General features: G+C 42.6%; 1 protein-coding gene across 1 annotated transcript in view; it reads left to right on the top strand.

Moving 5' to 3' along the window:
- The window catches only part of LOC133378825 (zinc finger protein 568-like), a 39825-nt gene extending 27189 nt beyond the window's left edge, over positions 1-12636 (top strand). Inside the window, exon 6 of the mRNA XM_061613441.1 lies at positions 8585-12636. Within this exon, the coding sequence (XP_061469425.1) occupies positions 8585-9860 (1276 nt within the window). The 3' untranslated portion in view covers positions 9861-12636. The remainder of the gene's footprint in view (positions 1-8584) is intronic.
- Positions 12637-13114: the final 478 nt, after the last annotated feature.

Here is a 13114-nt window from a genome sequence, read left to right as displayed (position 1 = left end):
AAGCGATTAGGTATTCCTTGACCATTTGTCTGTCAATCTGAAGCTGTCATCCTACCCCTTCAATTTCACATTTCCCAGGAGGGTCATAGACTCTCTTTTGGGAGAAGACTGATCAAAGCAGGAATTGAGCACTTCTGCTTTTTCTTTGTTACCATTTTGCCATCTTCATTGAGTAGCTGTTCCACCATTTCTTTTTTCTGTTATTTACTATGGATGTACCTGAAGAAAGCTTTTTTTGTTGCTTTTGGAATCTCTCACTAACCTCAGCTCATTCTCATCTTTAGTCTTCGTGATACCATCCCTGCAATTCTGTGCTACCTCTCTGTACTCTTCCTTTGTGGCCTGGCCTTCTTTCAATTTCCTGTATGTGCCCTTTTTTGTTTTTAGGTCCTCTGTAAGCTTTCTGTGAAGCCACATTGGCTTCTTCTGCTGTCTTCCCCCTTTTTTCCTGGACAGAATTATTTGCCATTATGCCTGTAGAATTTCCTCTTTTAGAAACTCCTACCCATCTTGGATTCCTTTTCTCATTAGGGTCGCTTGCCAAGGAACCTTACTGAAAATTGTTCTGAGTTTTTTAAAATTGGCTTTCCTGAAGTCCAGGGTACGCATATGACTGCTCCCAGCTTTGGTTTCCTTTGAAATCAAGAACTCTAGTATAATGTGTTCACTTTCCCCCAGAGTTCCCGTAACTGCCACTTCATCCATCAAGTCATCTCTGTTGGTTAGAATCAAGTCAAAGATAGCTGATCCTCTAGTTGCTTCTCCACTTTCTGTAGGAGAAATTTATCTCCCACACAATTCAGGAATTTCTTGGAGGGGTTGTATTTGCCAGAATTTGTCTCCCAACAGATGTCGGGGTAATTGAAGTCCTCTATTATTACTACTATATCATGCCTCCTCAAAACATTGTCAATTTGCTTTGCAAAAGTTTCATCCTCGTCTTCTCCTTGATTGGGTGGTTGGTAGTAGACTCCAACCACCATGTTTCTTTTATTACTTGTCCCATTTATTTTAATCCAGATACTCTTGGTGGAGCTACCAAACTCATCCTCCTGTACTTCTGTGCAGGGATATATATTTTTAACATATAGCACGACTCCACCTCCCTTTCTCTTCCTTCTGTTCTTTTTGAACAAGTTATATCCTTCAATCGCTGTATTCCAGTTATGGGAGTCATCCCACCAAGTTTCAGTTATACCTTTCAAGTCGTATTTGAACTCTTAATACAGGAGAGTAAAGTTCATCCTGTTTGTTTCCCATACTCTGGGCATTAGTATACGTTAGGATTTCAGGTTAGCTAGAACTGGATGTCTAAAGGCATTTACTTGGAATTAAAAACCCCATCAAAATAAATACAACTTATTTCCAAGTGAACACATTTAGGATAGTGCTGTAAGTGGGAGTGTAGCTCATAGAGAGGTAAAGTGCACCTGCAGACCAGCCCTAGGCACATCTACCTGGAAGAGGAAGTGATTCTGGCTGTGTTTCTTGATACAGTACACATTAGCAGATCACTTGTTTTAATGTGCCCCTAGGTGATAATTTGGCAAGGGAAAATCTTTGGCATATAACTTTTTTCCTGATCCGATAACTTTCCACATTGCAAGAAGATTTTGACATATGGGCATTTCAGATGAGATATCTCTTATGTTCATTTTGAGGTCATTGTGGGATCAAATCACATGGTCTTCCTGAGCATTTGAATCCATCCTATCACAGAATGAAGACTTTGAGTGGACAAATTCACTACAATAAAATGTAGGGATGATGACCCCCCCCCAACTTGGACATCTTTAAAAAAGGATTAGACACTTTTATGGAGAATAAGGCTATCAATGGCTACTAGTCATGATTGATATATTACCTCTAGTATCAGTGGCAGTATTCCTCAAAATGCCAGTTGCTGGGGATCATAAGTGGGAGAGTGCTGTTGTGCTCATATCCAGCCTGCAGGCTTCCCAGAGGCATCTGACTACTCACTGTGCGAACAGAATGTAGGACTAGCTAGGCCTTTGCTCTGATCAAACATGATTCTTCTTACGAAGGAAAGCTTGCTAAATAATATATTATCTAAACCTTCTTAATAATGCTTAAAATTTATATCAGTTTTTTTTTTAATGTTCAAAACATTTCACACACATGATTTCATTAATCTTTACTACAATCCTGCAAGGTAGTCCAGTAGCAGTATGCCGATATTGCATTGGGGGTCAAGGGCTGAGGCTGAGAAATAGTATCTTGCCTAAAGCCACTAGGGTTCACAATTTCATGCACATTTACTCAGAAGTTGAACCCACAGTTTTCAGTGAGGCTTATTCTTATTAATGTGTGCATAGAATTGCACTAGCAAGTTAATGGCTGAGATGAGATCTGAAGAAGGGCCTTCCCAGATCTCGCTGTCAAGCACCATGCTACACAACCTCTCCTAGGCACATATTGAGTACACCTGATTATACTACTGTTAGAACTAGCATGTTCCCCATTCCCAGAGTAATTGAACAACAGTGGTGCCACCAGTTTCCCTAGTCAGTTCCTTGCAGACCCAAGGTGCAATCTCTGGGTGGGTGGCTTTCTGGAGCTGACTGTCCTGACTCCTGGTTTTTAAAGAAGTATTTCCTATCTTGGTGTCGTGCAGGGATGGAGGAACATGTGGCCCTCCAGATATTGTTGGGACTTCAATTCTCATCAGCCTCAGCCAGCATAGCCAATAGTCAGGAATGACAGGAGTTGTTGTCCAGCAACCTCTGGAGGACCATAAGTTCCTCAACCCAGGTGTAGTGGTTAGAGTGTTGTGCTATCACTGAGTGGGCAGAGACCTCTATCCAAATCCTTGCCAAGAAGCTCACTGGGTGACCTTGTGTCTTGCCTTAATCTTGTCCTGACATGTTCCCCGAGCTGGAGACAAGGGGGAAGCTAGGCCCCAGGACATAGAAACACAGGAAGCTGCCTTATCAGGAGTCGGACCACTGGTCCATCTAGGACCTAGACCTAGATTCTAGGTCAATATTGCCTACACTGTTCTCCAAGGTTTCAGGCAGCAGTTTCTTCCAGCAGTGCCTAGAGATGCTGGGGATTGAACTTGGGACTTTCTGCGTGCATGGCAAATGCTTGACCACTGAGCTACAGCCCTTTCCCAAGACAGGCTGGCCGAACTCTGGAAGGTTACAGTAGCAGTCAGGTACCAGGGCAATCCCAAAAGTGAGGATCTTTAAGGAGAAGCCAGGGTCAGGCATGGTGAGACAGTACAACAGCAGGCATGGTCTTACTGCAGGGTCATTAGACAAAGCCAAGGTCCAACACAGTGGAGAAGCCCAAGGGAAGGATAGTTTCCAAGAGCAAGGGCAGATAATAGGAAGTAGGAACAAGCCAGTGAGTTGCACAAAGCGGAAAACCTGTGTTGTTCCAGCAAGTAACGGAGAACTTAGATAGATGGGTCTAGGTGACTAAGCTGCAATTGGTTAGTCCAGGCTCCAAGGTTCCCTGCTTCCAAGGAGGCCCTTTATCCTGAATGTTGGCATTCAACCTCTCCTGATTCCATCTCTTCCCTCTGACGCACACACATCCATACAGCAGGCACACAGACCCCTGCAGGCACATAGGCCCTTAAACCTGTGATCCTCAGCTTTTTCCCTGGGTGAGATCACTGAAGCTAAAAGTGGGAAAATGTATGTTTTTTACCTCTGGAGTTTTGTTGGCTGTTAACAGCTTTGCAGTAACTCCCATATCCACAGTTAGGCAATACAGTAGGGCCCTGCTTACCGGCGCTTCGCATTCTGGCGTTCCGCTAATGCGGCGGCGGGAAATTCCCCATTTTAAAGCCGATTTTGCGGCATTTTCGTGCGATGCGCCCCATTATAATCAATGGGGTTCCGCTTTATGGCGATTTCCGCTTTACGGCAGGGTCCTGGTCCCTAACCCGCCATATAAGTGGGGCACTACTGTACCGTTATTAGAAACAACCAAAATGTTACAAAATTGTGGTAAACATTTTGAGTTCTTCAGAACGCTTCGTCAGCAAGATGTTACTCAAAGTGTATGAGGTGACCTTGGGCCTGTCACTGTCTCTCAACCTCACAGGGTTGTTTTGAGACTAACCTGGGAGAGGGTGATAGCTATGTTTGCCACCTGGAGCTCCTTGAAGGAAAGACGGGATATAAATGCAATAATAATAATTAATAAATAATAATAATATACAAACATTAGGCTGGATGTTGTAATAAAGTCAGCAGGATTGCAGGATGAATAAGTTTCTGCTAGGTTTTACAGAACTATTGTAGTTGGTGATTCTGCTTTCATTTCCCTTATTTGTTGTTGTTATGTGTCTCCAAGTTGACTACGACTTATGGCTACCCTATGAATCAGTGACCTCCAAGAGCATCTGTCATGGACCACCCTGTTCAGATCTTGTAAGTTCAGGTCTGTGGCTTCCTTTATGGAATCAATCCATCTCTTGTTTGGCCTTCCTCTTTTTCTACTTCCTTCTGTTTTTCCAAGCATTATTCTCTTTTCTAATGAATCCTGTCTTCTCATTATGTGTCCAAAGCATGATCAACTCAGTTTCATCATTTTAGGTTCTAGTGATAGTTCTGGTTTAATTTGTTCTAACACCCAATTATTTGTTTTTTTGTAGTCCATGGTATGCACAAAGCTCTTCTCCAACACCACATTTCAGATGAGTTGATTTTTCTCTTACCCGCTTTTTTCACAGTCCAACTTTCACATCCATACATAGAGATCGGAAATACCATGGTCTGAATGATCCTGACTTTAGTGTTCAGTGACACATCTTTGCATTTGAGGTCTTTTTCTAGTTCTCTCACAGCTGCCCTCCCCAGTCCTAGCCTTCTTCTGATTTCTTGACTATTGTCTCCATTTTGGTTAATGACTGTGCCAAGATATTGATAATCCTTGACAAGTTCAATGGTTCTCATTGTCAACTGTAAAGTTGCATAAATCTTCTGTTGTCATTACTTTAGTCTTTTTGCCGTTCACCTGTAGTCATGCTTTTGTGCTTTCCTCTAGAACTTGCATCAGCAGTCGTTTCAAATCATTACTGGTTTCTGCTAGTAGTATGGTATCGTCTACATACCTTAAATTATTGATATTTCTCCCTCCAATTTTCACACCTCCTTCATCTTGGTCCAATCCTGCTTTCCGTATGATATGTTGTGCGTACAGATTGAATAAATAGGGTGATAAAATACACCCCTGTCTCACACCCTTTCCAATGGGGAACCAGTCGGTTTCTCCATATTCTGTCCTTACAGTAGCCTCTTGTGCAGAGTATAGGTTGCGCATCAGGACAATCAGCTGCTGTGGCACCCCCATTTCTTTTAAAGCATTCCATAGTTTTTCATGATCTACACAGTCAAAGGCTTGGCTGTAATCTATAAAGCACAGGGTGATTTTCTTCTGAAATTCCTTGCTCCATTCCATTATCCTATGTATGTTTACGATATGATCTCTGGTACCTCTTCCCTTTCTAAATCCAGCTTGGATGTCTGGCATTTCTCGCTCCATATATGGTAAGAGCCTTTGTTGTAGAATCTTGAGTGTTACTTTACTTGCATGGGATATTAAGGCAATAGTTCGATAATTACTGCATTCCCTGGGATCCCCTTTCTTTGGAATTGGGATGTATATGGAACGCTTCCAGTCTGTGGGCCATTGTTTAGTTTTTCATATTTTTTGACAGATTTTAGTCAAAATTTGGACTGATTCAGTCTCAGTAGCTTGTAGCAACTCTATTGGTATGCCGTCTATTCCTGGTGAATTGTTTCTTCCAAGTATTTTAAGAGCAGCTTTCACCTCGCATTCTAAAATTTCTGGTTCTTCATCATACGGTTCCTCCGTGAATGAATCTGTCATCCTGGCATCTGTTTGATAGAGTTCTTCAGTGTGTTGCTTCCATCTTCCTTTTATTTCATCTCGGTCAGTCAGTGTGTTCCCCTGTTGATTATTCAACATCCCTACTCTTGGTTTAAATTTCTCTTTCATTTCTCTAATCTTTTGGAACAGGGCTCTTGTTCTACCCTTTTTGTTGTCCTCTTCTATTTCTATACAGTAACTATTGTAATAGTTCTCTTTGTCCCTACGTACTAGTCGCTGTATTGTTGCATTTAGGTTCTGACCGTGTTTCTATCTCCTTTTGCTTTCCTTCTCTCTTTAACCATTTGAAGAGTTTCTTCAGTCATCCATTGAGGTTTTTCTCTCTTTTTAACTAGAGGTATTGTCTTTTTGCATTCTTCTCTGATAACGTCTCTGACTTCATTCCATAGTTCTGGTTCTCTGTCAACTAAGTTTAAAGCCTCAAACCTGTTCCTTATTTGATCTTTATATGGTTCTGTGATGTTATTTTAATTGTATTTTAGCATTATGTTTGCTTTGTTGGTCTTCTTTAGCTTTACTCTGATTTTCGATACAACCAGTTCATGATCTGTACCACAGTCTGCTCCTGGTCTTGTTTTTGCACAAAGTACGGAACTTCTCCATCTTCTGCTACCAATTAGATACAGTAGGGCCCTGCTCATACAGCGGGTTACGTTCCGGACCCCCGCTGTAAAGCGAAAATCGCTGTAAAGCGGATCCCATTGACTTACTTGACCAGAATGGCACCCGGCAGCAAAAAAAACGCCGTAAAAGCGGAACAAGTACTGTAAAGCAGGGCCTTTCTACAATTCACAACCGCTGTATTAGCGGAACACTGTAAAGCGAAGCGCTGTAAAGCAGGGCCCTACTGTAATCAATTTGATTCCTATATTGACCATTTGGTGATGTCCACATGTACAGTCTTCTTTTCAGTTGTTCATAAAATGTGTTCACGAGAAACAAATTATTGGCTTCACAGGATTCAATAAGTCTTTCTCCTGCTTCGTTTCTGTCTCCTAGGCCCCATTTCCCCACAATTCCTAATTCTTCTCTGTTCCCTATTTTTGCATTCCAATCCCCCATGATTATCAGCACATCTTGTTTTGGTGTGTGATAAATTTCTTCCTGTACTTCTGCGTAAAATCTCTCCAATTCTTCTTCTGCATTTGCCGTTGGAGCATAGACTTGGATGATGGTTATGTTAATAGGTTTCCCATTTAATCTCATTGATATCACTTGCTCAGACCTTGCGTTGTAGCTCCCAATTGCTCTTGCTACATCACTTCTCACTATTAAAGCAACCCCATTTCTTCTTAATTTCTCATTTCCTGCCTAAAATATTTTTTAGTTGCCTGATTGGAAATGTCCCATTCCCGTCCATTTTAGTTCACTCACACCAAGTATTGTAATGTTGATGCGTTTCATTTCTTGCTTGACAATTTCTAACTTTTCCTGGTTCATTCTTCTCACATTCCATGTTCCTGTTGTGTGCGTCGTACAACTCCGGACTCTCCTTTCGCATCTGTGCGCATCAGCCTCTGGGCTTCCTTTCAGCCTTGACCCAGCTGCGTCATTAGTCACAGCGCTACTCATACTTGTCCTTTGTTCTTCCCCAGTAGCTCGGTGAGTGCCTTCCGACCTGGGGGTCTCATCTTCCAGCATTATCTCGTGTTGCATTTTGGATACTCTGTTCGTAGGGTTTTCGTGGTAAGAGATATTCAGAGGTGGTTTACCATGCTTAAGGGAGGAAATATTGGTTAATATTGCCCATTAAATGGTATGTTCATCCCTATTTTATTTTCTCTTTACATCCTAACACATCATTTTTTTGTCTGTAGCTGCAAAAGTGAGTATCACTCAGTGACCAAGAATGTCAGGCATAACTAAAAAAAACCCGATTCAAAATTTACCTCATCCACAACCTTACCAAGTGGCCATAGGAAAACACATCTGTCAGACCCACCAGCTGCAACATAAGGATAATACTTCTGGCCCAGCATACATGGCTGTTGTACATATTATTAAGATAATGGCTGTGAAATGCCTTGAACGCTCTGGAGTTCTATATAAATGCTAAGCATTTTTTATTGTTTGGGTTTTTTTAAAAATGAAAGTTGAGATTTGAAGGGCCAAATACCAAATTTATTGTTTCTTATAAGATTCTTACCTGACCTTCACCATAAGGTCCCAGCTATAAAAAAAAACCTTACGATTATAAAAACAAATAAAATGAGCAGAACAGAAAACTATAGATTCAGCAAAAGAGATGGGTCCCAAAACAAAATGCTTTACCTGTCACAGGCCAAGGTAAAGAGGTGCATCTTGACCATACAGCAAAAGATGTACAACAAAGATGCTAGATACACCCCTGTGGGGAGAGAATTCCACAACTTAGAGGCTCTCGCAGAGAAAGCTGCATCCCAGGCCACCATTGCACTTTTAAGGGCAGTGGATCTACCAAGAGAGTCTCCTCTGCCAATCTTGACACCCAAGAGGGTCTATAGAGGTGGAGGTGATCTTTCAGATACTCTTGGTTGATAGAATAAAGCCATAGAAGAGACCTGCATACAGTTCCTCATTGCCATAGGAAATGTGGCTTCGCTTTTTTAAACTGAGCATCTCCTTACAATCTGCCTTTCTCCTCTCCCAGATGTGATCCTGATTTCCCAACTTCTTTTTGCTGATGCATCAAATTTATTATATCTCTTTGATCCAGCAGGTTAGAGATGATGATGAGAGAGGAGAAGAAAGTGGTGAAAGTGGAGGAAGAAGAGGAGGAAAACTTAGTGAAAGAGGAGGAAATCTCTGAGGAGGAGGGAGGGAATCTGGTGAAAGAAGAAATGATCTCCCAAGAGGAAGAGGAGAACAGGAACCTGGTGAAAGAGGAGATCTCCCAGGAGGAGGAGGAAGAGGAGAACTGGGTGAAAGAGGAAGAGATCCCCCAGGAAGAAGATAATAATTGGGTGAAAGAGGAGATCCCCCAGGAGGAAGATTATTTGGTAAAAGTGGAGGAGATTCTTCCAGAAGAAGGTTATGAACAGACTGAAGAGGGTGAGTCCCTTCTCGAAGAATATGAAATAAATGTTTTCCAGATTCCTGGGGATGACGAACCATGTGATAGTGAACTTGGTCCTGAGAGCCAGCAAGAGTATGTCCCAAAGAAGAGACGGTGTAAAGCTGTGCCTCGGGAGGGAACTGCTGTGGAACCCAACAAAGCAACCGCCAAGAAGGGAGGGAGAATCTACAAGTGCCCTGATTGTGGAAAAATCTTCAAGCGGTGTTCGCCTCTTATCAGACACCGAAGAACCCATACTGGGGAGAAGCCTTATGTCTGCCGTGAATGTTCAAAACGCTTTAGTGACAGCTCAGCCCTTGTTAAGCATCAACGAATCCATGCAGGAGAGAAACCTTACACATGTCCTGAGTGTGGGAAGAGCTTTTCCCAAAGCTCAACACTTATTGCACATCAGAGAATACACACTGGAGAGAAACCATATAAGTGCCCTGATTGTGGAAAGAGCTTTAGTGTGAGCTCTAATCTTGTTGCTCATCAAAGAATCCACACAGGAGAGAAGCCTTTTGGCTGTCCTGTCTGTTTGAAAGGCTTTCTGGTCAGCTCCCATCTCATCAGACACTTGAGAATACACACAGCGGAGAAACCTTATATTTGCCGAGAATGTGGGGAATGCTTTACTCAGAGTTCCCACCTTGTTGTACATAAGAGAATCCACACTGGAGAAAAACCTTATCTATGTTCTGAGTGTGGGAAGAACTACCGTGGGATCTCAGACTTGATCCAGCACCAGAGAATTCACACAGGAGAGAAGCCCTACAAATGTTCCGAGTGTGGAAAATGTTTCAGTCAGAGCTCATGCCTTAAGAAGCACCAGCGAATTCACACAGGAGAGAAACCTTACCTGTGCCTCAAATGTGGGAAAAGATTCAATCGGAACTCTCACTTGACTAGGCATCAGAAAATCCACACAGGTTAATTTTTTTAAAAAGTGATTATCTGTTGGAAGTTCATCTCTGTAATTTCAACCACTGTATAAGCAAACCAGGTATCTCAAAACAGTAAGCCTTTCCCCATCTTCCAAAGGATCTTTCGTCCAACCACATCTCATATTGGAGGAATATCATCAGGGAAATAAGATACTGGATGAGATTCCCAGTATGCTTTTAAAACACCCTCACCCTCCCACCCCCCTTTTGGCTCCTGTTCTCCATCCATTTCTTAACGGGATCCTAGAATATTCCCCGGTTTAGCTGAACCTTTATCCTTATCTACCTTTTTTTTTTTACAAGTTGTAAAATGTCATCCCATTGCAGACGCCTTCAGACATGTCAGCACTTGAGTTTTCTTATGGATTGCAGATTTTGAGACTCTTAATGGCCTTCAAGTAAACCCTTTGGTTTCTGATTGGTTCTTTTCACATCCTTGGAAGCTGTGATAGGTGGAGGGGAAAAAAGAGAAATAGACAATGAGACCTTGACCTATCAGTTACTTATACCAAGCTCTGTGGTGATGCCAACACTCTCCCTTTTCTCTGTTGTGGTGGATCATACTTATACTCATCATCCAGTGGAATGGCTCTGTATCTCTATGCTGCCACTGTCTACAAGTGAGAAGAAAGCCGAGAGAGAGAGAACAGGGCCTGGTGTGCCTCCTTGCCTTTGCCTTGATTTTTTCTGATAGTAGACTATGGAATCTTTCGCTGCTTGGAGTCTAAGCCTGCATCACCTCAAGGCATGGTGACTCTGAACTATGGCTGTTCCTGAAGTTGGTGAGGGGTTTTAGGTTCATTTCCTGGCATTTCCAGCTAAAATAACCCTTTGGTAATGAGATGGGAAAGATCTCTGCCTTGTGGCAATGCTGCCATTGAAAGTTGATAGTATTGGGACCAAATGGCTTGACCCAGTATGAAACAGCTGTCTGTGTTCAAGTTCCTTGGCTCTGGTGTCTGATCCATTGTATTACATTGTACCCTAAAATGGAGGAAGTCTCTGTTCAAGGACCTGTCTGGCATCAGCTGAGAACACTTGGGACTCTCACCCTGTTTGGTCCTTAGCATGCATTGTGGGTTCACGATAACAACATCAGAGTTTTAAAATATCAACATCATTTTTTCTAATGCTTTTTTTTTTAGTGGAGACTATTGAAATTGTGGGTTGGGATTTTGTGCTTTTCAAGTAACTTTAGGATAATGGCTGCTAGCGCAGTCCTATACTGTACGTGGATACTTAGAAGTAAGCTCAGTTGAGTTCAGTAGGGCTTATTCCTAGGTCATTCGATATAGGATTACAGCCTGACCTGTGAATCATGAAGGTTTGGGGTTGAATCTACCTTCTGCCATGAACTCACTCAGTGGCACATGATTCTCCCAGCTTCAGCCCCCTCCCCAACTGCAGTAGGGGGATAACCTTCCTTGCAAGGTTGTTGTAAGGATTATAACAAGATATTCTTGTTGAACATTCTAAAAGTGCTGTATGAATGCAAAGTGTTATATTATTTTAATCTGGGGTAAGTTTCAAGTTCCTTGAATTGGAAAATGTAACTGGGCTCCATGATGCATTCCACTTAATATTTCTCTGGGTGTCTCTGCTCTCTTCTGGCCATTAGCAAATGCTCCCTCTGAGGCAAATGTGAGAGTTCTGAGATCCGGAAAGGTTCCCGAAGAGGTGTGGTGCTGGCTAAGGAGAGAGAGAGAGAGGGAGGAGCTCGAGGTATAGAAAGTGGCTCCAATCTTGCCTTAGGGGCAGGTTGAAAACTGAGAGATGCCCTTGGAAAGAAGCCCCTGAGGAACAGGACAAAAGACCACTGCCTCAGAAGCACCTAATATAAGCTCTCTTTAGGTGTTAATCCTGGACACGAAGGATCAGAAGTGTGGAGAGGGATTGGGGAGGGGGTGCATGTTGGCCCTGTTTTCATTGTTGCCAGGCACACCACACCACCCCCAACCAATGTTCTGAAGAAATCTTTCAATGCTACAAGTCTCCTCACAATTGGGAACTATGACAAGGCAGGTTCCCAATCGTGAGGAGGCTTGTAAGCACATCCAGGCAAATGTGCTTACAAGCCTCCTTTAGACCTTCACACACAGGCTAGGGGTGTAGCAGGCATGCCAGGCTCACAAGGAGACATTGGGGACAGCAACAACTTAGGCGCCTTTACACATTTTTGCCCTTGTGAGTCCAGGCTGAACAACTGGAGCAGGCCATAGAGAGTGGTATTAAACTAACATGTCCTCTCAACACAAGGATTTCCATATGCGCAATGGAGCTTTCCTTCCCTCCCCTGCACCCTCTCCAGGTGTGCTCCAGAGGAATAATGGAACCCCTAAAACAGATTTAGCGGGGGGAGTGGGGGAGAACATTGCATCAAGCAAGCAGAAATCCTTGCAAAACATTTATGTAGCACTGTCTTGGATACAACCCAGTTGTATCTGAACATTTCACTCCTCTGTCCTTTTAACCCCCTGCTCCAGTTTAAATCATAATCAAATCTAGTTATGGTTAAGATGTACTTTCTTGCCTGCTGTGTTTTCTTTTCTGAAGAGGCCATCTGGTAGTTTTCTACTTCATGCATACAGAAGCAGTGTTGGTGTTGTTTTTTCTTTTATTCTGAACACCAAAAAAAGAGAAAAAATGTGATGTATTAATGCTCCCAAAGTATGCACAGAGCCCCATGCTTGCTGGGTATCTGTGCTTTATATAGTGTGATTTTTAAACAGAAATGAAATAAATAGAATGCTTTGGGGAAAATACAAATTGTGGGTTGAAACTTTTTTTCCCTCCAGGGACTTTATTTGTATTGAGATGTGTTGCAGAAAATGTTGTTCAGCGGCTTTCCCCAACATGGTGTGGAGAAAGTGGATCAAGAAAAGCTTTTCTCCCTCCCTCATAATACTAGGTGACATCCAATGAAGCTGATAGTTGGAAGATTCAGGACAGACAAAAGAAAGTGCTTCTTCATACAATGCATAACTAAACTATGGAATTGACTCCCATAAGAGGCAGCGATGGTCACCAACTTGGATAGCTTTAAAAGAGGACTAGTCAAATTCATGGAGGTTAAGGCTATCAGTGGCTACTAACCCTGATGGCTATGTTCCCCCTCCATTGTCGGAGGCAGGATGCCTCTGAATACCATTTGCTGGGAACTGCAGGAGGGAAGAGTGCTCCTCCACTCATGTCTTGTTTGTGGGCTTCCCATAGGCATCTGGTTGGCTCCTGTGAGACCAGGATG

The sequence above is a fragment of the Rhineura floridana genome, chromosome 3 (assembly GCF_030035675.1).
Source record: "Rhineura floridana isolate rRhiFlo1 chromosome 3, rRhiFlo1.hap2, whole genome shotgun sequence".
NCBI classification, from domain to species: domain Eukaryota; kingdom Metazoa; phylum Chordata; class Lepidosauria; order Squamata; family Rhineuridae; genus Rhineura; species Rhineura floridana.
The sequence above is the reverse complement of the archived record's forward strand: the minus strand, read 5'-3'. Positions and strand labels throughout refer to the sequence as shown.